Source organism: Glycine max (genome assembly GCF_000004515.6).
Source record: "Glycine max cultivar Williams 82 chromosome 15 unlocalized genomic scaffold, Glycine_max_v4.0 Gm15_scaffold_113, whole genome shotgun sequence".
NCBI classification, from domain to species: Eukaryota; Viridiplantae; Streptophyta; class Magnoliopsida; order Fabales; family Fabaceae; genus Glycine; species Glycine max.
The window spans coordinates 14581-42308 of NW_024464690.1; the positions used below are offsets into that span (position 1 = coordinate 14581).

Sequence of the window (27728 nt, forward strand, 5' to 3'; positions counted from 1 at the left end):
TGCTTAATAACTAACTAACTACCACTTATAACAGTATCGTAATATCCTCTCAAGTTGGCGAATAGATGTTAATCATTCCCAACTTGACAATGAATTTACCAAAAACTAGGCCTGGAAGTGCTTTTGTAAAAACATCTGCAACTTGGTGTTGGCTCTTGACATGGACAAGTTTGATTACTTTGGACTGAAAATACTCCTGGATAAAATGATGATCTATGTCAATGTGCTTGGACCGTTCGTGGTGGACGGGGTTTGAAGCAAGAGTTATTGCAAATTTATTTTCACAAAACAACATCACAAAGGGCACATCAACTTCAAAGTGAAGAAGTAACTTTCTTAACCAAACATTTTCACTAGTAATAGAAGACAAGGCACGATATTCAGCTTCAGTGGATGATTTAGAAACAGTTGGTTGTTTCTTAGAACACCAAGAGAGAAGGTTGTTCCCCAAAAATACACAAGAGCCAGAAGTGGACCTTCTGGTATCAACACAGCTGGCCCAATCAGCATCAGCAAAGGCAGTGAGGTTGAGAGAGTTCTGAGCAGGGAAAAACAAACCTTGTCCAGGAGCAGATTTGAGATACTGTAGAAGATGATGGACAGCATGTAGGTGAGGAACTCTAGGTGCTTTCATGTATTGACTTAATCGATTCACAACAAATGTGATATCAGGTCGTGAGATGGTCAGATAAAACAATCTACCAATTAACCTTTTGTACATGGAAGGATCAAGGAGTAAGTCTCCATCATGAAGATTGAGTTTCAGATTGGGATCCATTGGTAGATTGGAAGGTTTGCAGGCTAAGAAACTTGTATCCTCCAAAAGAGATAGAGTATACTTTCGTTGGGATAGTGAGATACCTCTGTTGGATTTGGCTATTTCTAAGCCAAGAAAATATTTCAAAGGGCCAAGGATCTTCAATTGAAACAAGGACTGCAATTTGGTTTGAATAGCTTGCATAGAGGCAAAATTTAGTCCTGACAGGATGATGTCATCTACATACACTAGTAAAATGACTAAGGAACTTCCTGAGCCAAAGGTGAATAGGGAGTAATCATGCTTGGATTGATGGAACCCATTACTAAGAAGAGTAGTGGAGAACTTACAGAACCATTGTCTAGAGGCTTGTTTAAGTCCATATAATGATTTGTTCAATTTGCATACCAAGGAAGAATTGGCTGACTTGTAACCCTTGGGAAGTTCCATATAAACTTCTTCAAACATATCTCCAGTCAAAAAGGCATTGTTAACATCCAATTGGAGGATGGACCAGTTTCTAGTAGCAGCAATACAAAGCAAAACTCTCACAGTGGTAAGCTTGGCTACTGGAGAAAATGTATCAGAGAAATTGATCCCAGCTTGTTGAGTATATCCTTTAGCAACCAATCGAGCTTTGTATCTATCTACAGAGCCATCCATTTTATATTTAACTTTATACACCCATCTACATCCTATACAGTGCATATCAGGTGGTAATGGAACAAGTGTCCAAGTAGAATTTGCTTCAAGAGCTTGGATTTCCTCATTCATTGCTCGACGCCATTCAGGATAAGGAGCAGCTTGATGATAAAACTGAGGTTCATATACAGCTAAAATGTGGTTAATGAAAGCTTTGTAAGGAGGGCTAAGAGGCAACAAGGAACAATGATGTTGGATGGGATATGCAACCTGTGATTGTGATATGACATAGTCAGATAAGTATAAGGAAGGCTTAGAGTGGCGTGTACTCCTTCTTAAAGTAACAGAGGGCAAAGGGTCAGGTTGATCTGAGCCAGGGATTAAGGGTGAATCATTTGGGTCAAGGGTATTAGGTGGATGTGGCGATTGGCTAGTATTCTGGTCAGGGTTAGGTAAGGTATTAGTGAGAGGAATAGGGATAACCAAATCAAGTAAGGGATCAGGAATGACTAGGGGCTGTGAAATGGTTTGAAATGGAAAAATGGATTCATGAAAGACAATATCTCTAGACACAAAAAATTTCTTAGTGTCTAAGATATACAATTTGTATCCTTTATAACTTTGTGGATAGCCAACAAAAATTGTAGGTACTGCTCTAGGAGAAAGTTTGTTCCTTGATGATGGAAGGATGGAAGCAAAGGCTAAACAACCAAAACTTCTCAAGGCATGATAGTCAGGTTCCTTCTTGAACAAAATATTGTAGGGTGAGCTATGTTGCAGTAATGGCGAAGGAGTTCTGTTGATGAGAAAAGCTATAGTGGTAACACAATCTCCCCAAAAAGAAATAGGGACTTTAGACTGAAAAAACAAAGCTCTTGATACATTGAGCAGATGTTGATGCTTCCTTTCCACTACTGAATTTTGTTCGGGTCTCTCAACACAGAAAAATTGATGAAGAGTGCCCATGGAAGCCAAAATCTCCGAGAGAGCAAGTTCCTTAGCATTATCATACCTGAGGCATTTGATAGATACACCAAACTGAGTCTGAACCATGATGAAAAATTGTTTCACATAAATTGTTTCATACCATATCAGATATGAAAAATGCATATGAAAAACAGATTGTGGATTCATATTATCAAAGTGTTACAAAGATGGTTTATATACAAAAGGAGTAACTAACTAACTGCTTAATAACTAACAAACTACCACTTATATAAGAATTGTGATACCAATCCATTATATTCTCAACTAGAAGAAAACATACTCTTTTCTCTTTACTGGTCGATTATTAATTGGATTCTTTATTACATTCTTAAATTGCAGGTGTTTTCATAGATTTTGTTACAACTGTGGAGCTAGCATATACAATCATGTTGGCCATGATTGTTTTGAACTTGATGATTAAATGCATGCATGAATATTTTTCTGTCTGAAGAAATAAACAAGCATCTCGTTGAAAATTAGTGATATCAGGATAAGAGAAAATGTAGAGAATTTGATTGTCCTAAGATGAGGCAGAAGAACAATAAAGTTTATTCTCAGCTTAACTTTAAAACTTCATTTTCTTATTGGTTAAGTTATATTGATTTAGAAGCAGATCGACCTTTTGTTTGGTTTAATAGTTTTGTTTTGTAATGATTTTAAAGTTATTTATTTTTATTTTATTATGCGTTTTTAACCTACGAGATTAATTAAACTCGTACATTAACCTAATTAAACTCAGTACATTAAAAACATTATCATGTAAATAAACATTGTCATGCCCATTCAACAAAAAATATTTCTATACAGTATCAGTGTAAAGTTTACATTATCAATAAAATTTACAGCCTGACTTTTAAGGTATTAATTAAAAAAATTAACTAACTTCCTATATATCGTTTATAATTATATAACGGTATACAATATTCCTTTACTATTATTTCGTACGTACACTATTTGCTGTTGTTTATGATGTTCAACCTTCTAAGGCTACCCTCTAAAAACACAATGGGAAGATACATGCTCAAAAAATTCAAAAGGTTGCTAGGAAATTTTATTCTATGGCGGATTACTCATTGAGAGGCTTCTTTCTTGCCATCAACATTATATTCTTCTGCTCTGAATTGGGTGCTATAACTCCAATAGAATTTCTTCTTTTTATTCATTGTCCACAATGACATTTATTGAGCGAGTTATTTACTAGTTTTCATACTTAATTAGATGCTTTTCTTAGATAGATTATTATTCTTATTCTCCATAAAGTTAAGGAATGTGATGAAATTAAAGACCACAATCCTGAGTGCAATTTAAACGTTGCTACAGAAGAAGCATCCTCCAAAGCTAAAGAATCTTAAGGAGATTCACACTTGCTTGCACTATAGGGAATGTGGTAGTAGAGAAGGCTTTGTGCGATTTGGAACTTGGAAGTGAGTGTGAACTTTATGTCTCTATACTTACAAGGGAGCTTGGTGGAAATGAAGTCAAACTCACTAAAATAACTTTCCAATTTATTGACAAATCCACCAAGTATCCCTATGGCATCATAGAGGATCTCATGGTGAAGGTAGAAAATATGATTTTTCTTGCTGATTTCATTGTTTTTAATACGCAGGATGATTAGGGAATGTACCACACTTAGAGATGCACAAACACATTTGGGTTTGCAGGTCACCCGTAACTTGAATGGTATGCAGGTCTTAATAATTTGTGTCCATTTAAATTATGAATATTTTAGTCCAATCCACTAAACCCGTGGATTAAATGAGTTTTATATGTGGATTTTTACAATTTTTTTATATTTTAATATACAAAATTTAATACTAGTAAATAAGGAAAGTGAATAAAGTAAAAAATTAAAAAAATATAAAATATAAATATTTTTTATATGATTCAATGATTAGTGAATGATGATATAATAGTTTGATTCATGATGTAAAAAATGTTTTTTAAATAACTTAAAATACAAATTATATTACTATTTTGAACAAATAAACATTTTATTAAAAAATTCAAAGTTAATTTTTAAAATAATTTAAAATAAATTAAATTTTACATTTTAAAAATTAATTTTCTATTTCTTTTTAATTTTTTTGTCAAATGTGAGTCGACTCGCTAAACCTGCAAACTATGCTGGGCGAATGCAGGCCTATAAAAATGATCCTTTTAGGACTGCGGGCTTAACTCTAGTCGCATTCGGATATTGCATAGACTTTAGACAAATTTGTATTTAAAGTCTAATTTAATACTACCTTCGGTTCTTTTCATCAGAAACGCCTTTATATATACTACACTAAAACTTGTTCTCTATAGAAAGAGATTGAATATTATTTTTGATCCTTTAGATTTTATTTTTTTCATTTTGATATATTAAGTTTTAAAAATTTTAATTTTGACTATTTATGTTTTTGAAGGATTCTATTTTTATCTTATTTAAATAAAATGTTTAATATAGTTAGAAAAATATTAATTTTTATTTTTGATGTTTTAATTTTTTTTTTGGTTCGTTAAGTTTTAAAAGTTTTAAAATTCAAATTTTGATTATTTATGTTTTTGAAGAATTTCATTTTAATCTTTTTTTAGCTGAAACATTAAATATATTAACATAAATGATGCAAATAAAACTCTTTAAATTAATGTACTAAAAAAAACATAAAAGACTGAAATAACATTTAGCGAATACTTTATGTCCATCATTGTTTTACTTTTACATGTTAAAAATATTAATAAATTTTTTTTCTACGTTATTCCTAATATTTACACTATAGTTTTTGGTACAAATCTTTGCGCAAGTAGATGCAATATAGTATAATATATTTCACTAGTAGATGCAATATAGTATAATATATTTCACTAGTAGATGCAGTAGTATAACAAAGGAAAACTTTTTCCCTACCTGCAAACTGAGAGGACGAGAAATGTTTTAATTAGCTAAACAACCAATATCTTTTCACTTTTAAGTTTATCTTTCTTTGTTTTCCCCAATATGATTGATGCCTCCTCAAAGTTCCTCCGCATTAAACTTTCAACCCGATCCTAACTTTTGACGCGGGCTTTTGGAAAGCAAACCAATAGTTGCCTCTTTTTTTTTTTTTTTTTCTGTCAGAGACCTTTTCCTTGATAAGGTTTTTTTTGGTTAATAGGAATAAACATTCTCATAAATTTCTAACAATTCTTATACTCTTATTTAATTAACTGAAGTAGACTTTTTGTGACTTTTCCTCCATAAGTTAGTTATATGCCATAATATATTTATATTATTTTATCATAATTATTACCATCCAAAAGCACAATAAACATTTTAAAATTATCCCGTGCTGTATATCTAAGGTATATATCAGCAAAATTTTCACGTAAGTATATTTTTAATTCATATAATTTTTAAAAAAAATATAAAAGAAAAAAATAAAAATAAAATAATTTTATTTTATTTAAAATAACAAGAAAGTCATACTTTAAAGAAAAATATAATAAAATTTTCAACTAATAATAAAATTCATATTATTTTATTAACTAAAAAATCTAATTGATAAAACTTATAAAATGGGTGAATATCTTATGAAAATCAAATCATCATATAAATTAGTTAAACGTAATCCATTAAAGTTTAAAATTTGAATTTAAATTTAAATAACCTAAATTTAACCCATGATTATCTAAAATCAAACTAAATTCACACCGTTAACATCTTATTTTTTTATTATATAATAAATTTTATCAATTATTTTTTTCTTTTCTCTCTTTCTTTTAAGGTATGAAAGCATATTAAGTATTTCTCTACGAGTATTCCCTTTCTTATGGGAATCCAATCAAGTTAATGGGTTCAGAGATACGTGTTTCATAAGCAAGGTGGAGAGAGTGGTCAGTGGAGAGTGAGAAGTAGTCACTGAACCATTAACCTCGGAAACCGAATCCGAAGCCAAAAAAACGGTTTAAAATGTTGAACCCTGAGCCGCCACCTCCGCCGACGATGGTTCCGCCGGCGACGCCGCTCAACCGCGAAACGACGTCGCTGAGGAAGAGGAACAGAATCCGAACTCCGGTTCCTCCTTTCGCGGATGTCGTCGACGTGGACTCCTCCTTCTTCACCACGCCGATCTCCTTCAGGGGCACCACGAAATCAAACGCGATCGCCGTGGAGCAATACGACGCCGTTTCCGCTTCCGTTTCCAACCCCGTCCACGTCATCAACCTCTCTGATACCGAGGACGACGACGACGTGCGCATCCTCAACTTTACTCCGCCAAACACGTCCTTTGGAAAACGCCGCAAGAAATCATCATCGAAAGGAGAGTGCTCCAGCACCGCACCGTTCCTCTGCGAAATCTGCACCGAAACGAAAACCGACAGAGACTCCTTCTCCATCACCGGATGCCGCCACGTGTACTGCAACTCCTGCGTCGCGCAGTACGTCGAATCGAAGCTCGAGGATAACGTCGTCAACATCCCCTGCCCTGTGCCGGGATGCAGGGGATTACTGGAGGCTGATTATTGCCGTGAAATTCTCTCGCCTCGCGTCTTCGATCGCTGGGGGAATGCACTTTGCGAGGCTGTGATTGATGCTGAGGAGAAATTCTACTGTCCCTTTGCGGATTGTTCTGCTATGTTGATTAGGGCAAGTGAAGATGCTGACATTAGGGAATGTGAGTGTCCAAACTGTAGGAGGCTGTTCTGCGCCCTGTGTAGGGTGCCCTGGCACGAAAACATACCCTGCGAGGAGTTTCAGAAGCTCAACGCGGAAGAGAGGGAGAGGGAGGATATCATGCTCATGAGCCTCGCTAAGCAAATGCAGTGGAAGAGGTGCCCCCACTGTAGATTCTACGTCGCCAAATCCGAAGGCTGCATGTACATGAGATGCAGGTCACTTCGTTTTTCATTCACCTTACATGTTTTTTGTTATTTTCCATGTTATTGGTTTGATACAATAGTATTGATCGGTTTTGTCGATGAAAAACGTGAATAGTCACATAAAGGAATTGAGTCTCGGACCACTCGAACCAACACACAACCTGTTGATACATTTACATGTATATTATGGAAATGGAGATTGAGTTATTTGCTTGTTATGCTTTGGTTTCATTCGTTCATTAACCCTGATCTTCCAAAACAAGTGCTTCTATCTTCTTTGGACAATGTGCATTTTTTTCATGCAAACATCAAAATCAGAATTTTTTTGCCCTAACATTTACAATTGAAAGTTAGTTCTTTAAATTATGGAGATTACTAGCAGGTATGGATATACTTTTGTTTTCGAAACAAGTGCTTCTACCTTCTTTGAACAATGTGCATCTTTTTCGTCAAAACATCAAAATCAGATTCTTTTTTCCCCTAACATTTTTCAATTGGAAGATAATTGTTTAAACTATAGAGATCACTAGCAGGAATGACTTAGCTTGAGTGACCCTGGAAAGTGAAAAAAATGTGGCATAGTTTATCCGTAGGCATCATTGGTAAATGAGGACTGGAAGTGCATGTTTGTTTCAGCATACGATTCACAATTTCATGGAAAGACGCAGAAGCAAGCCTGAGCTGCTTCTGCTGATCTACTTTGGAAAGGTAACCAATGTTACTAAATAAATATACACCGGTAATTTCAGGGTTTCGAAATTTTCTTTTAACATTTGCTGTTGCTCTGTTTAGGTTTCACATTTTTTAGCTTTGTTTACACGTGGGGTTGATATTAAGAACGACGGCTATTGATGAGTCTGTTTTGCATTCTTCATTTTACCCTTTTACTCAGCCATGGTTTTAAATTGGGAATGCAATCGTGGTAGCAGTTTGGTCGCAATTCTTAACATTGTGGGGAATTGTAGGAGTATGCGGCTGATGCAGCCACAAATGCAGCTGCGACGCGGTTGCAATGCATCACAAAACCTTTACAATGTGGGCACAATTGTGTTTGTGGACCAGACCAGAATTTAAAACCATGCTAAAGCTTTTTGGCTTTGCAATCTTTGCATGGCACATTTCAGCATGTGAAGGGTTCATAGTCATTATCCACATAATCTTCCAAAGTATGAGGTTCATTCATGTAATTTGAGTCTAATTATGTCATCTGGTTCCTAAAGGAGAGATGAGAAATTCGTGGATTCGTGTCAATGTTTCAGTTACCTACTTATGATTCAGAATACATGTATGAATTTTCTTCTATTTTGTGTTTCAGGTGTGGAAACTCCTTCTGTTACAAATGTGGAGCCCCTATCTTAACCGGGTCCCATAGTTGCAGCTATTGTTTTCGTTAATGATATTATGGAACCAAAAGAGGTTTCGAACAAATTACTAAATGCAAACCTCATAAACTCTTCCCAAACACCTCACACCTAGTGACTTTATTTATGCAATGACATTATTCTGTACAGTTAATAACTATTTTGCTTTTTCAAGTATTAAAACACAATTTCCGTGTCTGTTTTCGGTATGAGTTTATGCATGCATAATGTCGCCGCAATAAGGTTTATTTTCTTTTATTTATTTATTTTAGTAGAGTTTATTTGGCTGGGTCCATGGAGAAAGTATGTGGTGGTAGTTAAAAATTGCCTGTCACATGACTGGCCGTTTTTTTGAAAGTAGAATAGAATTCATTTCAAATCGATGGATAGAATTGATTTTGAAGTTGGAAAAGACAGCCTACATTACTTTTTTTTAACCCATAAATCTGCATTACAATACAATATAAACCTAGTGAATAACATTATGCCTATCGGGGTAATCGCAATTGAATTTGAATCATTTTTTGTTACTACAAAAGATCAGTTTGTTCGATGATAAAAATAAATTATGACTTAGTAAGCATCAATTTGAATATACTATTAAATTTTTTCTTTTTATGATTTAAGTTGAAATTATTATTACGTTTTTAATTCTCAGGTAGGAGAGGGGAGTAAGTGATACATAATTAAAAGGCTAAAATATCATATTGGTTTTTCTTTTTAGGAAAAAAAATATCATATTGGTTCATTACCCCTTTTTTGCGCTTGCTAACGTTAGTCCTTCATATTTTTAAATTCCTTATTTTATTAAGAATGGACTGGTAACTGTTAAGGCGTACTTTAAAATTATCATTTCTAACTGTGGCGGTTAAAAATTATCCCAAGTTTTTTTTTTTCTATATTTATTTCGTGAGCTATAATGGTCACCAAGTTTTTCTGAACATTGCTCCTTTTCTTCTACAATAGATTTTGACGCATTGCAAGGGTCAATAGTTTAATTTTTATTTATTTAAATTTTGTCTTATAATGGTAACTGTTGAGGTGTCCTTCTGGATTTACCCGCTTAATTTTTTTTCTATATTTATTTCGGGAGCTGTAATTTGTTATATTTTTATTTTTTAAATAGAGATATATTTTTACCTTTATACTTTCATAAAAAAAACATAATTCCATCGGAATAATTTAGATATTAATGTGACATGACGTTAGGTAAAATGTTCATCTGTGTCAATCAAGTGGAAATTTTCTATTTTTTTAATAAATAAAAAAATTACATCCTTATGTGTTACATTTTATATATAATTTTATTTTTACATATACATATCAATATATAAAATAAATTAAAATTTGTCTAAGGAGACAAAAATCATAAATAATTTAAGAGAGAACATAATAAATAAATAAATAATGAATAATGTTTTGCTTAAAAATCAAATTATAGATAATAATATTACATAAAAAATAACAGTGATGATATTTTATTTTATCTTCATTTAATTATATATATATATATATATATATATATATATATATATATAAAGAAATATTAAATTTTTAGTAAAAAAGTTTACACTCATGATTTTTTTACTTATTTTTATAAAAGCAATGTCCATGTGTTTTATATTTTATATATATATTAATTTTATATTATAAATTAACTCTAAATTTCTCTTCATATTTTCATGAACGATATTCACTCACATTTATGATACTTTTATTTTTATAATTCCTATGATCATAAAATAAAAAGTTCAATAAATTATTTAAATCAAGAAAGAGACGGTCATAAAAAAATACATTCAATTTTTACTTATTATAATAAAAAAATATAATTTGACCATAATAATTTAGATATTAATTGTTCACACCGTTAATTAAATTAACATTTTCTACTTGTTTTTACAAATAAATAAAAATTCATCTATGTGATATATTTTATATATAATTATTGTTTCAATATATTTTCATATACATATCAACATATAAAACAAAATAAAAAATTATCCAACTAGAAGAAAATCATGAATAGTTTATTTAACTAAGATAATATACAAAAGACGAAAAATGATTTGTTTAAAAGTAAATATAAACACTAGTTATAATGATATTTGATTTTTGTTATGTAATTAGATATATGTTAATTATGTAAAATAAGTTTTAACTTTTATTATATTAGACAAAAATCTTTAGTAAAAAAGTTTATCACTCTAAATTTAGTGTAATTTTATTTGATAATTTAAATTTAAATTGATATTGATACTTTCTTTTAAAACATTAATCTCCATTTGTTATATTTTTCTTATACTTTTTATATTTTTGTAAAACAAAACAATTAATAAATTATTTAAATCATGAAAGAGAAAACCATAAAAAATATACTAAAATTAAAATTATTATATAAAATATAATTTTACAATAATAATTTAGATATTTATGTCACTTCAACTAAATTGTTTATCCCCAATGAATTAAGTAATAATTTTTACTTACTTTATAAGGATAAAATATATTCATCACCCTGTGTTATATTTTATATAATTTTTATTTTAATATATTGGCACATACATATCAATACATAAAGGAAAATTAAATTTTATCCAATTAGAAGAAAATCATGAATAATTTATTTAACTGATAAGATAAAAATAATAATTATTTTCCTTAAATTTTATGTTTATAATCATAAAAAATATTCATCCCCAGTTGTTATATTTTTTTGTCCAAGTCTAATTTCTCTATGCGCGCAATAAACGGGCGTGCAATCCTTTTATGTTTTATTTGTTTAAATTCTTTTTGAGAAAATTATTTTAAATTAAAAAATGCTTATCCGAAAATCCTTATTATAATGTGATAGTTTTTTTATTTGATCATTTGACCAATTATTATCAATTATCATTAATTACTTTAGTTACCGTCTTTATTATTATTGATTACTCTCGTATGGTCCCTTCCAGCCCTTTAAATACAAGTCTCTTTAGTTCAAATTTCACACCAAAAAGAAGTCCTCTCATCTCTTTGGAAAAATTCTTTCTCTTCTCTTAGGTTCAAGTTTTCGCCTCTTAACATCAAGCCACTAGGGTCAGCCTAAGGTGCATTAGTCCATAAGTTCTAATTTCAATATGATCATGGTAAAATAAACAACAATAAATGATCACGCTTTGCTATCTAATTTCAATATGATCATGGTTTCTGGGTTAAAATAAATCAATATAAGAGAAGGCTAACGAAGTTATATGATTACAAATATAATCGTTTATAGCCTCTAAACTTACAATAATATAAAAATAAAATAATACTAAAATAAAGATCAATGAAACTCAAATACTATAAAAATGAAATATTTATTCAAAAAGATAAGAAGATATTGTTAATTATCTTTGCAATAAAAACTAAAAAATTAAAAACAAAATATTTAATAAACAACATGAAGCCACTAGGGTTAGTCTAGTGGGAGAGGTTTAGTTAATTTACATGAGTTCATAAGTTCTAATTTCAATATGATCATGGTAAAAAAAAGTTAATAATTGCTTATAATATTTAAATCAATTTCCAATCAAATCAACATAAGAGGAGTCTAATAAAGTTATATGATTACAAATACAATCATTTATAGACTTTAAAATTACAATAATATAAAAAGAAAATATTACTAAAAATAAAAATCAATGATACTCAAATACTTTGTTTAAAAAGAGAAAATACTATTATTTCAATAATAAATACTATCAAAATATAATATTCTTAAAAAATAAGATATAATAAATAATCTTTCCAATAAAAAAATAAGAACAAAATATTTTATTAAAAAATATATATTGGGAAATATTATTATGTTTAAAATCAATTTTTTTAATAAAAATAATAAATATGATATATATATATATATATATATATATATATATATATATATATATATATATATAATATTATTATTAAAATTTTGAATTTTTAAAAAATTAGGAGGCCTTAACACACATATGTGTGATCCTTTAAAGTTTATTACATGTTGAATGGATATACGTACAATATTATTTTAAATTGGTATACATGTAATTTTTATGATTTAATATTGAGCACGTTTGCATTATTAAGTATGTTGTGCAAAGATTATTTTTGAATGTTAAATGATTAATATAATTTTATTAAATTAGAGAGTAGCCACAACATCTTTAATTGAGTAAAATTATATGCTAAATTTATAATCACATTAGAAATATTAATTGTGATTAATAATATGTAATGTGGTAAAATCTACCCACAGGAATTTTGTTGTATTTGTATGATTAATTAGGATAAAATATTAGATTATATTTCTTAATTTACCCACAGGAATTAAGGAAAAGAATATGATTTAATAGTTTTATCGTAAAGTTGCATGTTGAATCTAATTGAGTAGGACTTTAGCCCATAGACAAGTTTTGTGTCAGTAGATTCATATATTGAGACATAATTTGCATTGACAAAATATGACATTTGTTTAGTTTCAAATTTTCTTAATGAGCATATGTGTTTGCTTGCAATTTCACAATTTATGAATATTTCTTGTGACCTTCCCATATTGAAAGGTGATAATTATAAGGTTTGGAAGGAAAGAATTCTCCTTCACTTGGGCTGGATGGATATTGACTATGCTATAAGGAAGGATGAGCCATCGGCTATTACTGAAACTAGCGAACCTGATGTTGTTGACCTTTATGAAAAGTGGGAGAGATCTAATCGTCTCTCCGTTATGTTCATAAAAACCAACATATCCGCTAGTATCCGGGGTTTAGTTGACCAGCATGATAAGGTCAGAGATCTATTGAAAGTCATTGATGAACAATTTACGACCTCTGAGAAGTCGCTTGCTAGCACACTCATTATGCAATTCTCTTCCATTAAGCTTACTGGAACGAGAGGTGTGCGTGAACATATCATGCGCTTAAAGGACATAGTGGCTCAGTTGAAAACCCTGGAAGTTACCATGTCTGAATCCTTCCTGGTACATTTCATTTTGTGCACCCACCTCAACAGTATACATCCTTCAAAATCTCCTACAACACACATAAGGATAAATGGTCTATTAATGAATTGATGACCATGTGTATTCCAGAAGAAGAGAGATTGATAATGGAAGAGGGTGAGAAGGTAAATTTGACTACTTCTACTTTTGGAAAGGATAGGAAGAAGTCTATAGGCACCAATAAAGGAAGGATTCCGACTCAATCAATAATTAAAAAGGAGTCAAAGTGTTTCTTCTGTAAAAACAAAGGACACATAAAGAAGGACTGCCCCAAATTTGAAAGTTGGTTTGAGAAGAAAGGTACACCATTTACTTTCGTTTGTTATGAATCTAATATGATTAATGTGAATCATAATACATGGTGGATTGATTCTGGTTCTACAATCCATGTTTCTAATACCTTGCAGGGTATGAAAAGCTTAAGGAAGCCAGTAGGAAGTGAGCAGTGCATCTACTCAAGGAGTAGGATGAGCTCGCATGTAGAGGCCATTGGAACGTGCGTCTTAGTTTTAAGTAGTGGCTTTAAATTACATTTGGAGAAAGTTTTTTATGTTCCTAGTTTTTGTAAAAACTTAATTTCTATTTCTAAACTTGCACCTTTGGGATTTTATTTTAATTTTACAGACTTTGGTTTTAATTTACTAAATAAATCTAAAATTATTGGTTGTGGTCAATTGGTTGATGGTCTTTATTCGATTGAATTGAAAAGCGATGTTACTTATAATTCTATGCACGTTTCTGTTGGGTTAAAACGATGTATTGTGAATGAAGAATCCTTTATGTTGTGGCACTGGAGATTAGGACATATCTCTATTGAGAGAATCAAGTGATTAGTAAATGAAGGAGTACTTAGTACTTTGGATTTCGCTGATTTTGAGACTTGTGTAGATTGCATTAAGGGTAAACAAACTAACGAGTCTAAAAAGGGTGCAAAGAGGAGTTCTAATTTATTAGAAATCATACATACAGACATATGTTGTCCAGACATGGATGCAAATAGTCTGAAATACTTCATAACCTTTATAGATGATTATTTCCGATATATGTATCTCTACTTACTTCATTCTAAGAATGAAGTTTTAGATGCCTTTAAAGTTTTTAAGGCTGAAGTTGAGAAACAATGTGGAAAACAAATTAAGATCGTGAGATTAGATAGAGGTGGGGAGTACTATGGTAGATACACAGAGGATGGACAAGCACCAGGTTCATTTGCGAAATTTCTTCAATAACATAGGATTATTGCCCAATACACTATGCCTGGTTCTCCGGATCAGAATGGTGTGGCAGAACGAAGAAATCGAACCTTATTAGACATGGTGAGAAGCATGAGGAGTAATGTAAAGCTTCCTCAAATTTTGTGGATTGATGCTCTTAAGACGGCTGCGTATATATTAAATCGAGTTCCAACCAAGGCTGTCTCAAAGATATCTTTTGAGTTATTCAAGGGTTGGAAACCAATTTTGCGACATATACGCATTTGGGGATACCCGTCTGAAGTAAGAATTTATAATCCACAAGAGAAGAAACTAGACCCTAGGACTATTACTGGGTATTTCATTGGATATGCTGAAAGGTCTAAAGGGTATAGGTTCTATTGTCCATCCCACAACACTAGGATTGTGGAATCAAGGAATGCAAAGTTTCTTGAAAATGACTTGATCAGTGGGAGTGATCAATTTCAGAACATTTCTTCTGAAAGGGACCACTATGAAGTTGAACCTTCTAGGACAAGTAATAGGTTGGTAGTCATTCCCACCCCTCAAGTTAAAATGGGTGTTAGACAACCAGTGATTGAAGTTCCACAAGCTGTTGAAAGTGATCATGTAGATCAATTTGTTTGTGAGGAACAACATGATGATATTGAACAAATTGGTGAAGTACCGGTTGAACAAGCTCCTCAACAGGATGATCAAGCAGCATTAATAAGATCTACTAGAGTAAAAAGGACAAAAATTCCTAGTGATTATGTAGTGTACCTACAAGAATCAGACTACAACATTGGAGCCAAAAATGATCCTGAGACGTTTTCACAAGCCATGAGTTCTAAGGAATCAAATTTGTGGTATAATGCTATGAGGGATGAGATGGATTCTATGGCATCTAACCAAGTTTGGGATCTCGTTGAGTTGCCTATTGGTGTAAAAGCCATCGGATGTAGATGGATCTTCAAAACAAAGAAAGACTCAAAAGGCAACATTGAGAGACATAAGGCAAGACTTGTTGCTAAAGGATTCACCAAAGAGAAGGAATCGATTACACAAAGACTTTTTCCCCTGTATCTAAGAAAGACTTTCTTCGAGTAATTTTGGCATTAGTAGCTCATTTTGATCTTGAGCTGCATCAAATGGATGTCAAAACGGTGTTCCTGAATGGTGATATAGAAGAAGAGGTTTACATGAAACAACCTGAGGGATTCTTATCTAGTGTTGGTGAGCACTTAGTCTGCAAGCTTAATAAGTTCATCTATGGATTGAAACAAGCCTCCCGCCAGTGGTATTTAAAATTTCATGAGGTCATTTCTTCATTCAGCTTTGAAGAGAATGTCATGGATCACTGTATATACCAGAAGGTCAGTGGGAGTAAGATTTGTTTCCTTGTATTATATGTAGATGATATTCTGCTTGCAACTAATGATAAGGGTATGCTATATGAGGTGAAACAATTTCTCTCAACGAACTTTGATATGGAGGATATGGCAGAGGCATCTTATGTCATAGGCAGAAAGATCCATAGAGAAAGATCCAAAAATGATTTTGAGTAGGAACACATGAAAAATATTCTATATGCTTCAGCAGTTGGAAGCCTTATGTATGCTCAGGTTTGCACTAGACCTGATATTGCGTTCACTGTTGGAGTCCATGGAAGATATCAAAGTAATCCAGGTATTGACCACTAGAAAGCTGCAAAGAAAGTGATGAGATATCTTCAAGGAACAAAGGATTACATGCTCATGTACAGACAAAATGATTGTCTGGAAGTGATTGGCTACTCCGACTCAGACTTTGCTGGTTGCGTTGATTCACGAAGATCAACATCTGGTTATATTTTTATGTTAGCCAGTGGAGCTGTGTCTTGGAGAAGTGCCAAGCAAACCTTAACTGCTACTTCCACTATGGAGGCTGAGTTCGTTTCCTGTTTTAAGGCTACCTCGCATAGTGTATGGTTGAAGAGTTTCATGTCTGGCCTTAGAGTTATGGACTCTATTTATAGGCCATTAAAGTTGTATTGTGACAACTTTGTTGTGGTGTTTATGGCTAAAAACAACAAAAGTGGAAGTCGAAGTAAGCACATCGACATCAAGTACTTAGCCATAAGAGAACGTGTTAAAGAAAAGAAAGTGATCATTGAACACGTCAACACTGAGTTGATGATTGTTGATCCTTTAACTAAAGGCATGCCACCAAAGAATTTTAAGGATCATGTAGTACGAATGCGACTTGGTTCCATGATGTAATTTCATTGTACGTACATTTGTTATTTTCAATGAAACTCTTATTCAGTTAGATATTTTCTCATATGGTTTTATGCATATATTTATTTATTTCGAGAAAAATCATTCGGTTTAGATATAGAATAAACATATGGTTTATTCATTAAGTTGAGAGCTAGTGTTGAGAGACTTGATATATTGTGGTACATGGAAGATACTACTCATCATCAGAGGACCTATCGCCATGACTCATATATTATGTTTCTTGTTACGGTTGATGTTGAGTTAAATGGACCAAGTGGGAGAATGTTGGAAGCCCACGCTCCACGTGCTTCTTTTATTTTATTCCCGTTGCATTTTTTTGGGAATTTTGTTTTCTGAATCTGGTCCATTTTCCTTCCGCATTCAACCCCTATCTTTGCAACCACCTTCAGTAACAAATCACGTACCCATCCTCTATCTCACGTTCTGATAACAAATTGGTTGAGCTCTGTGATGGACAGACTCTATAAATAGGATGGGGTGCTCTCAATTTTGTATCACAAAACCCGCTTCTCTATTTAGAAAAAATACACATCTATTCAGAGCGAGTAAGGGTCTAGAAGAACAAAACTGCCTTCCGGTTTGTGTATGCGCCGCTTCGCATTCTATTTGCAATGGTTGGAGGTACGCTCGTAATATTTAATTTCCGTTGTTTGATCTGAATATGCCATTTAAATTGATTTGCATGTTTAGATCAGTACCTATTTAATTTACAAAAGCTCCAAAACAACGTTGTGAACCTTACTTGCCCCGAGTCAAGGTGCTACGGGGAGCTTAGTCCTCTCTTCTTCGAGCCCATGCTACCCAACAACGTGCTGGTGTGGTGAAAAAGAGTGCTTTGCAAGTCGCTTATTCCGGAGAAGGACAAGTTCTACTGTCCCTTTAAGGATTGCTCTGCACTGTTTGTTCGCGACACTGAGGATAATGACATTACACAATCTGAGTGTCCCATTTGTAGGAGGTTGTTCTGTGCACAGTGCAAGGCACCCTGGAACCAAGGGATACGCTACAAGGAGTTTCAGAAACTGAAGAAGAACGAGAAGGAGAGACAAGATATCATGCTCATGATCCTCGATGAGTGAAAGAAGTAGAATAGGTGCCCCGAATGTGGGTTTTACGTCTCCAAATCATATGGCTGCAGTTACATGAAATGCAGGTCACATCTTTTCCTTTTTAATAGAAAAGAATAGACAAAATAAAATGAAATGATTGGAATAAATTTATGTGTATTTAGCAAATCAATTATTACAACTTCTATATGAAAGAATTACAAAGAATGACCTAAAAGGATAAGATGGAATAACTAAAAGAGAAAGGGAGAGCATATTCTTGTACTATTTATAGCTCATTGGTTCTAGAATGTATATCATGTACAATTGATAAAATAGAAAATAGAATTATGATTAGCTACTGCATTATGTTGTGGTTAGGCTAGAATCATGTTCTTCTTCTGTTAGCCCCCCACAAGCTGGAGGTAGGTAGATATTAGCTAACTTCAGCTTGGATGAATTGACAGTGAAGAGGTGAGGTGGGAGGCCTTTGGTGAAAATGTATGTCAATTGATTTGAATAGGGAACTAGAAGTAGCTGCATAAGTCATGTCTAATATTTTTCTCTAACAAGGTGACAATCAATATCCAAGTGCTTCGTCTGTTCATGAAAAACGGGGTTGGTAGCTATGTGTAAAGCGCTTTGATTATCACAATAGATAATATATTGAATTGAGCGAGGAACCCGCAGGTGGCAGCTACCAAAGCTCGATATTTGGCTTTAGAAGAGGATTGGGAGACGGTATTTTATTTCTTCGTTTTCCATGAAATTAGAGAATTACCAATGAAGAAGCAGTAGCTAGTTATAGAGCGTCTAGAATCCACACAGGTCGCCCAATCGACATCACTAAAACCTCGAATTTGAGTGTTGCAATTTCTGGGAAAGACTAAGCCTTTTTTGGGATAGCTATTGAGATAACAAAGGACTTTTATCGCTTCATTGTGATGAGCTTTTGTGGGGTTGGACATGAACTAACTCAATTGTTGTGTGGCAAAAGCTATGTAAGGCCTAATGCTTATGAGGTAAATTAAGTGACCAATCAGTCTTCGATATGAAAGTGGATCAGCAAGAAGGCCGAAGGAATTGACATGAAGTCGAAGTCCATGGGTGTAGAAGGTGGTTTGCATCCAAATATGCCAGAATCCTTGAGAAGGTCAAGACAATACTACCATTGGCATAGAGAAATCCCTTGATCAGAATGTGCCACTTCAATTCCCAAAAAATATTTCAATGTCCCCAAATCCTTAATGTGAAAATTAGAGTGGAGGATCTGTTTGATGCTACTAATTTCTCGGGCAGAATTACCAGTTAAAATAATATAATCAACATAAATGATAAGAGCAGTAAATTCAGAATGATTAGCCTTGATAAAAAGACTATGGCCAACATGGGCATGTCGATATCCTTATGTCAAGAGCAAATTAGACAATTTTTCATACCATTTGCGACTTGTCTATTTCAACCCTTAGAGAGATTTGTGAAGTTTGCAACTCTAAGAGGGATTGAATCCATGTAGTTCAGGAGGGATCACCATGTAAACATCTTCAGATAAGTCCCCATGGAGGAACGCATTGCTGACATCCAATTATTGAAAATTCCAACGATTGATGGAGGCAAGGGCAAGGACTACACGGATTGTTGACATTTTAACCACAAGGGAAAAGGTTTCGAAGTAGTCCACACCTTCAATTTGAGAAAAGCCTTTTGCAACGAGGCGGGCTTTGTACCGCTCAACACTACCATCGGGTAACCTTTTGATTTTGTAAACCCATTTGCATCCGATGGGGCGAACATGAGGAGGGGTATGAACAACATCCCAGGTCTGGTTCATTATTAAAGCCTCAATTTCACAATTCATGGCTTCTCTCCAATAACGGTGTTTGACGATGTCGTCAAATCTGGTGGGTTCAGACTCAGAAGACAGAGACATGATGTAACGATGATGAGAGGGAGAAATTAGATCATATGTGAGGGATGTTTGAATCTGATATGAGCAGGTAGAAGATGATTGAACTGATTTGAGAAGAGGAAGATCACACTTGTACTCAGAAAGATAAGGTGGTGGTTGTCTAGGTCGACTTGATCGGCGAGGTGGAGAATTGATAGGTGGTGGCGAATTGGGTGGAAAAGATGAAGTCGAAGGAGAGGAAGGAGATGGATTTAAGAATTCTAGAGTTAAGGACATAGGAGAGATATCGTTTGTTGGAGGTGGCGTGGGAGGGTTAGTTTCAGTGGATATGGTGGATCCGTCTAGGGGGTTAGAAGTAGTCTGGTCAAAAGATGTGGCTTGGCCTAAGGGTGGTGTAGGGAGGAAGTTCATATCTGGGCCAATGGAGATAGTGTGTGGGCTGGTTTTATCAAAGGGAAATTGCATTTCATGAAATAAGATATTTCTGGAAATAAAGATTTCTTTGTTGCTTGTATCAAGAATAACATACCCTTTTGTCCCATTTTCATAACCCAAAAAGGCCCCTTTTTGAGATTTGGCATCAAATTTGTGTTGTGGGGTGCGTTTTGTAGCAAAGCATAAACTACCAAAAATTTAAGCATTGAAAAATCGGGTTTTTGTTTGTATAAAAGCTCAAACGGGGTTTTATTTAAAATGATGGGAGAAGGAACACGATTAATTAAGAAAACAACATGCTTGATAGCATAAGACCAAAAATTGCTAGGAATTTTTTATTGAAACATGAGAGCCCTAGCAACATTAAGGATATGTTGATGTTTGCGTTCAACTATCCCATTTTGTTGTGGTGTGTAAACACAACTAGTTTGATGGATTATGTCCTTTGAAGAGAAAAAATCTTTTAGCAAAAATTTTGATCCATTATCGGTGCGTATACACTTGATGCTTGTTTCAAATTGATTTTTAACTAAAGCAAGAAAATTTTCTATATGTATTTTGACTTCAGCCTTAGACTTTAATAAAACCACCCAATTGTATCTACTATGGTCATCCAAAATGGTCAAGAAATATTTGTGACCATGGATAGAATTTTTAGAAAAAGGGCCCCAAATATCCATATGTATTAAGTCAAAGATTTTAGAACTTCGGTTAGTACTAAGAGAGTAAGGTAATTTTCTTTGTTTTGCTAGATGGGAAATATCACAAATTTAATTAAATTTGCTAGAAATAAAAGGGTACTCTTGATGTAAAACATTGAGACGATTTCCAGATAAATGTCCTAGTCTAAAATGCCAAAGGGTAGAATCATTGGTATGGTTGATGCTTGCATTGATGATAGAAGGTAGTTGTGAGGATGATTCTTTCTCTTTAATTTCCAAGTGATATAATCCCTCCTTTAATTTAGCCAAAACAATCATCTTCAACATGTTCATTTCCTGAATTTGACAAGAGTGATGAGAAAAGATTATAGAATATTTAACATTGGAAATTAACTTAGAAATGGACAGTAGATTAAATGTAAATTCAGGGACATATAAGACATCATGGATGGCAAAAGTAGGTGAAAAATAAATTGTGCCAGAAATGTGAGCTTTAACAACATGTCCATTTGGTAAATTAATATTCACTGGTCTTATTTTAGAATGAGTGTGAAAATAGTGTAAGGAACAAGTGATATGGTTTGTGGCCCCTGAATCTATAATCAAGGGTGTGTTGTGTGATTTAGTTGTGCTAAGTGTGTGTGTGGTGTTGACAAAAAAAATGAAAGAGGTACCAAACATATCAGAAAGAGATTTGTGCTAGAGTGACTAAGGTTGGCCCAAATGGGAATTTCATTTGTATTCGCACCACCAGTTGAGGTCTTTTGGAGTAAAGCCATCAGTTGTTGAAATTGGGCTTGTGTAATGTTGGGACTGGGTGCTGGTACATACCCATCCTTGCATTCTTCATCAGATGGGTTTCTACTACTTCCATCGCTTGCAACGCTATTGATGCTACCACTGCTAGAATTCCCACTCTTGTTGGGAAGGCGAGGTCGACCTGGATATTTTGGATGACCAGGTGGGTATACAAATTTTGCTTAGCAGACGTCCATCGTATGGCCAAAACATATGCAATACTTGCATTTGGGAACGACACTTCCTTGCTTCTGATAACAAATATCACTGGTGTGATCGAGGCAACCATAGTGGTCACACTTTCGAGTTAAAGAGGTCGATTTGCCCCCTCCCCCCTGACTGTGGAGCGCTGCGGCCTCTGCCAGAAACGGCATTAGCAAATGGATTGGTGTCGAGGGAAGTCAAGGTGGTAGCGGAATATTGTCGTTCATGCTGAATAATCATCGAAAAGACCCTATTTGTAAAGGGTAAGGGATCCAGGAGAAAGATTTGCGAGCATACCATGGCGAAGCGCTCATTGAGGCATTTGAGAAAGCGGATGATGAAATCTTGTTGGTGAAATTCCTTGGCAGAGCATGTGCAAGGAACTAGAGAGCGGAAGTTGTCTAGTTCTTCCCACAGTGATTTGAGGTTGGTGTAGTAATTTCTAATTGAAGCAGAACCTTGCTTGAGAGAGTAGATTTCTTCATGCAACTCAGCCACACGTAGCAAATCTCCCTGAGAGAAACTTTCTTTAAGGTTAGTCCAGATTGCAGCAGCATTTTTGAAGAAAATGATGCTTTGGGCAATAGAGGGAGAAACAGAGTTCAGTATCCATGACATGAGAAGCGTATTGCAATGCTCCCAATGAGGAAACAAAGGGTTAGTCGATGCTGGCACAGGGATAGAACCATTGAGGAAGCCCATTTTGTTCTTGGAAATCAAGGCCATCTGAATGGATCTGGACCAAGATTGATAGTTGTTTCCTGTAAAAGGAGGAGAGACAATGACTGAGGTGGGACTCTCACTAGGGTGGATGTGAATTGGGCTTGAAGGTGTCTGACTTAGGTAAGTGAAAAGGGGAGGTGGAGGAGGAGTCTCCTCATGATCAGAATCGAAGCTGCTGGCCATGGAACCTTAAAAGGCTATTGATACCATAACAGAAAAAAACAGACAGAATAAAATGAAATGATTGGAATAAATTTCTGTGTATTTAACAAATCAATGATTACAACTTATATTTGAAAGAATACAAAGAATGACTTAAAAGGATAAGATGGAATAACTAAAAAAAAGAGGGAGAGCATATTCCTGTACTATTTACAGCTCATTTGTTCTAGAATGTATATCCTGTATAATTGATAAAACAAAAAATAGAATTATGATTAGCTACTGCATTATGTTGTGGTTAAGCTAGAATCATGTTCTTCTTTTGTTATTTTCCTTCTTCTTCTCCTCTTGTTTTTTTTTATCAGCAAATGTTAGTTTGTTAGAATGCTAATTTTTTTAATAGAGGGGATTGAACCTGCTGAGCTTTCCCCTCTTTCCTTCTCATCTTGTTCTACCTTCATGCAATTTAACATATGTTCATTCTTCATATATTGAATTGAATACTTTTAATATTGCAGGCTTAACATGCATGTTATAGAACACTTTAATACAAACTTTTATTATGCATAGTAAAAATCCAGTTCTGATAGAACAGCAAAAATAGTATACTTCTATCCTACTAATATAAGTTTTATCCTATTTCAAACACAACAAAAATGGAGAATGAGTTATTTGCCATACTTTGCTTCCATGAGTTGATTAATTGAAATATAAAAGTCAACCCGACATTTAAATTTCAGCCGTATTTTCATCACGAACCTTGCCATTGTGGGAAATTACAGGCAAACGACCATAATTGAGGTCATGATGCAGTCGTAGTGAGTAAAACAACCTTGACATTGTGGCAAAAAATAAGGGTCGTGGACCGATTTTTCAGACCTTGGGTTACACTTCTTACCCTGCTGTATCTATCGTCTTTGTACTCTTTATATGCAAACTATGAAATTAGTTTGTGTTTAGTGTTGCGTCGAGGTTATATGTGTAAATTATGGAGAGCACAGCAGATATGGCTTAGCATTAACAACCCTCCGAATACTCTTTTTTTAGTGGATCAATTTTTAGTAACTCAGAAAAGGACCAAACAAGGCATAGCTTTTTATTTTTGAACCAAAACATGGCATAGCTTATGCATAGTAAGAAAGGACATCTTCGAAACAGTTAGTAACACATAGTTTCATTTCTTTTAACTTTTGACCCTACTCTGATTAGGTTCTACATTTTTAGCTTTGTTTCCATGCGGTTGACATTCAGTACCGTGGCTATTGATGAGTCTGATTCGCATTCTTCATTTTACGCTTTTACTTTTTTGTTTTTTTACCGCTTTTTAATGCCTTACTAATTACTTGGCTATCTTTACACGGCACTTATCAACTTGTAAAGGTTTCATAATCTTCATCCACATAAATCTTCCAAAGCATGAGGTTTATACATATGATTTGAGTCTAATTATCTCATATTGGTTGCTGTTATTGGTTAATAGATCAAAATGTAAAACTGAATTAACTACTCCAGTTGAGTTATATAAATAGATTAGTGTAAGATGTAGTGTTCACATACACACATATATATACCTATTGTATCTTCTGATTCTTATTGAAATAAATCAATACATGATGTAATTCAGAATTTCGGATATCTCTCTTTCTGTTCTTTCTGATATTAGCTATAGGAGAGGTGGGAAATTCATGGATTTAAGTCAATATTTCTGTTACCTACACCTGTTTCAGAATACATGTATGAATTTTCGTCTATTTTGTGTTTCAGGCGTGGACACGCTTTGTGTTACAACTGTGGAACTGCTAACTTGAGTGGCAAGAATCATACGTATAGTTGCCCCCACTGTGGACTTTAAACATATATATATTATGGCAGCAAGGAGTTTTAAACATATTATCTAAACCCTTCCTTACTACCTTACACCTAGTGACTTTATTATATTCATTAGTATTATTCTTTACACCTTATAACTATTTAGCTTTTTCATATATTAGAACACAATTTCCATATATGTTCAGTGTGAATTTATAAGTGTTTAATGTCTATGTATCTTTGGCCAAAATAAGGTTTATGCCTTTTTATTATTTATTTTTATCTAAGTTAGAATAGCACTACCAAAAAAATAAGTTTTAACATCGTCTTATTAACATTGGTTATGATAAGAACTGATGTAACTTAATACATGGTGTCATTTTTCAAAATAAAATATCTTTATTAACATCAGTTATTTGAAAACCGATGTTCTAAGTATTTAGACAACATCGATTTTTAAATAACTGATGTTAACAGCTCGATTTAGTGTGATTATCACATTACAACATCGATTTTCAAATAACCGATGTTAATAAAAATATTTTATTTTCAAAAATGTCGTCACGTATTACGTTACATCGGTTCTTATCACAACCGATGTTAATAGGACGATGTTAAAACTTATTTTTTTAGTAGTGCTATATTATTAATTTTTCTTATTCTGTCACTTTTTTTATTAATTGTATTAATTTTTTATTGTTTTTGTTTTTTTATTTATTATTTAAGAAATTGAGAGGCACAATCCGGACTAAGAAAATGAGAGGGATCCCTCTCTTCATAAAAGGAATGCTAATAAAATTGTTCAATTATAAATGTAATTATTTATAGTTTTTAAAATATCAATAATGAATTATAAAAAGAAAAATATTAAAAAGTGAAAATTTATAGTCAAATATTTTATAAAAGATAAAGAAATTATCTTCACAATGAAGACCATAAAAAAGATAATTATAATATTTATCTAAAAGTATAATTATCTTAAAAAATAAAAATTATAAGTGGATGAAATATTTTTTTAAAGATAAAAATATTCTAATTTTAAAATAACAAATACAATATTAATAAAAAAAGATATAAAAAATAGGGTGGGCAAGCTCCCTCCACACCCACCCACAAATTATATTCTCTCGTCTTTTTGTGTTTTTCATCTTCATTTTTCTCCCAAAACTGTTCTTTTTCCTTATTTATGATGGATGTGAATTTTTTTTTTCAATCTCTCCTGTTGGGGATTGGGTATATCAATTCCCTACAAGTACTCGTCCAATAATTTATATAAAAAAATATAATTCTTGTGCAAAAAAATAATATTTAAAAAAGTTTTTTTGATAAAATTAAATATATTATTTACTCGTTTGCCTTGACTATAATAATATATTGATAGTTTACAACCAGATTATTGTCAAGCTTCACACCCAATCTTATTGAAGATGATTATAATTTGTAAGATGTCAAATATTACAAATGAAATGACACAAACGTTCCTTCACAAATAAATGTATATAGATCAAAAAATGAATCCAAAATAAGAAACAAGGAGGGAATAGTAAGGGTAAAAGATTAATAAGGGTAGTCATGTAATATACATAATATAAAATAAGAGTAATTTAATATATATATATATATATATATATATATATATATATATATATATATCGATTTTTGTCCATGTCTCTCAATTAAACAAATTAGGTATTATCTATATAAATATCTGTGTTCAATTAAAGTGAAGATTTTCTGTTAAAGTTAAGATGTGTCGGTCGTAATTATTCGGGTCTAATGTAAACTCTTTTTCTTTAATTATTTATATATATTTTTAAAAAATCATATATTGAGTTATTAATTATATTTTAATTAAAAAATATAATAATTAATAAACAATAACAAATTCAAAAGGTAAGCATTTAAAAATTAAACTAAATTTTTAAAATAAATTCTGTAATTTTAGTTTTATCATTTCATTATTATCATTTAAATATAACACACATTTATATTAATTATTGCATATTAGTTCATTTGAAAATTAAAAAAAAACTTTTTTTAATAATAGAGTTTAACTTTTATAGAATTTTTATAGAATGCTGGTAAAAACAATCATATCGTCAAACAATTAAAATTTATTATTAATATATTTTATTTAATTATTATAAAAGTAAAAAATTTATCACACAAAAACATTTATACAGACAATGTATATATTATTTATTATCAAAATGTCTAATAAATATTTAATAAGTATATTTTATGAGATATTTATCACCATTCAATAAATAAATATTAAATCATCATTACATTTTCATATAATGAATAATTTTATTTTTATTTTCCTAACCACTCTCAAAATTAGGAATTAGTGTTTATTATTATAATACTTAATTTACTGCTTTGAAAAAAAATACTTTACTTCTATTTAAAATATCATTATCATTTACTGATTTATTAATCCTATCTCTTATTTTTAATAATATACTCAATTTTAAAAAAATAATTAATATTTTTTATTTTATAAAAATGATGAAATTGCACAAAATATTATCATTATCTAATTTTATTTTTATTTTTATTTAATTTATTGAACTTAATTGTAAAAGACACAAGCTTTTGTGCTTTGGTCTTGAATTGTAAACAGCCCGCCTAAACATCTTGAATATTATCCGAGGTTTTGCTTTTTTTGTCTTGTTCTTTATCACCAAAGAAAAATTTGCACAACACTCTCGCACAGCTTTTTCTAAAAGACACAAGCTTTTGTGCTTTTTCTGTCTCTCTCTGATTCTCTCTATTTTGTATATTTTGTTTCCAACACTCTCACACCAACAAAGTACAAGGAGTTAAGCTCTTACGAACCAAACCCTCATCCAATAACTCCTTCACTTGAGGAATAACCTCAAACTCAAGAGATATGGCAGTGCTAAGGGAT

The 27728-nt window shown here is 32.5% G+C and overlaps 1 protein-coding gene across 1 annotated transcript; it reads left to right on the forward strand.

The window, feature by feature from the left end:
- Positions 1–6155: 6155 nt before the first annotated feature.
- LOC100803898 (probable E3 ubiquitin-protein ligase rbrA) lies at positions 6156–8801 on the forward strand. Its single transcript, XM_006597830.4, has 2 exons — positions 6156–7240; positions 8544–8801. The coding sequence occupies exons 1-2, from the start codon at positions 6318–6320 to the stop codon at positions 8620–8622; spliced, it is 1002 nt and encodes a 333-aa protein (XP_006597893.1). The 5' UTR covers positions 6156–6317; the 3' UTR covers positions 8623–8801.
- The last annotated feature ends 18927 nt before the right edge of the window (positions 8802–27728 follow it).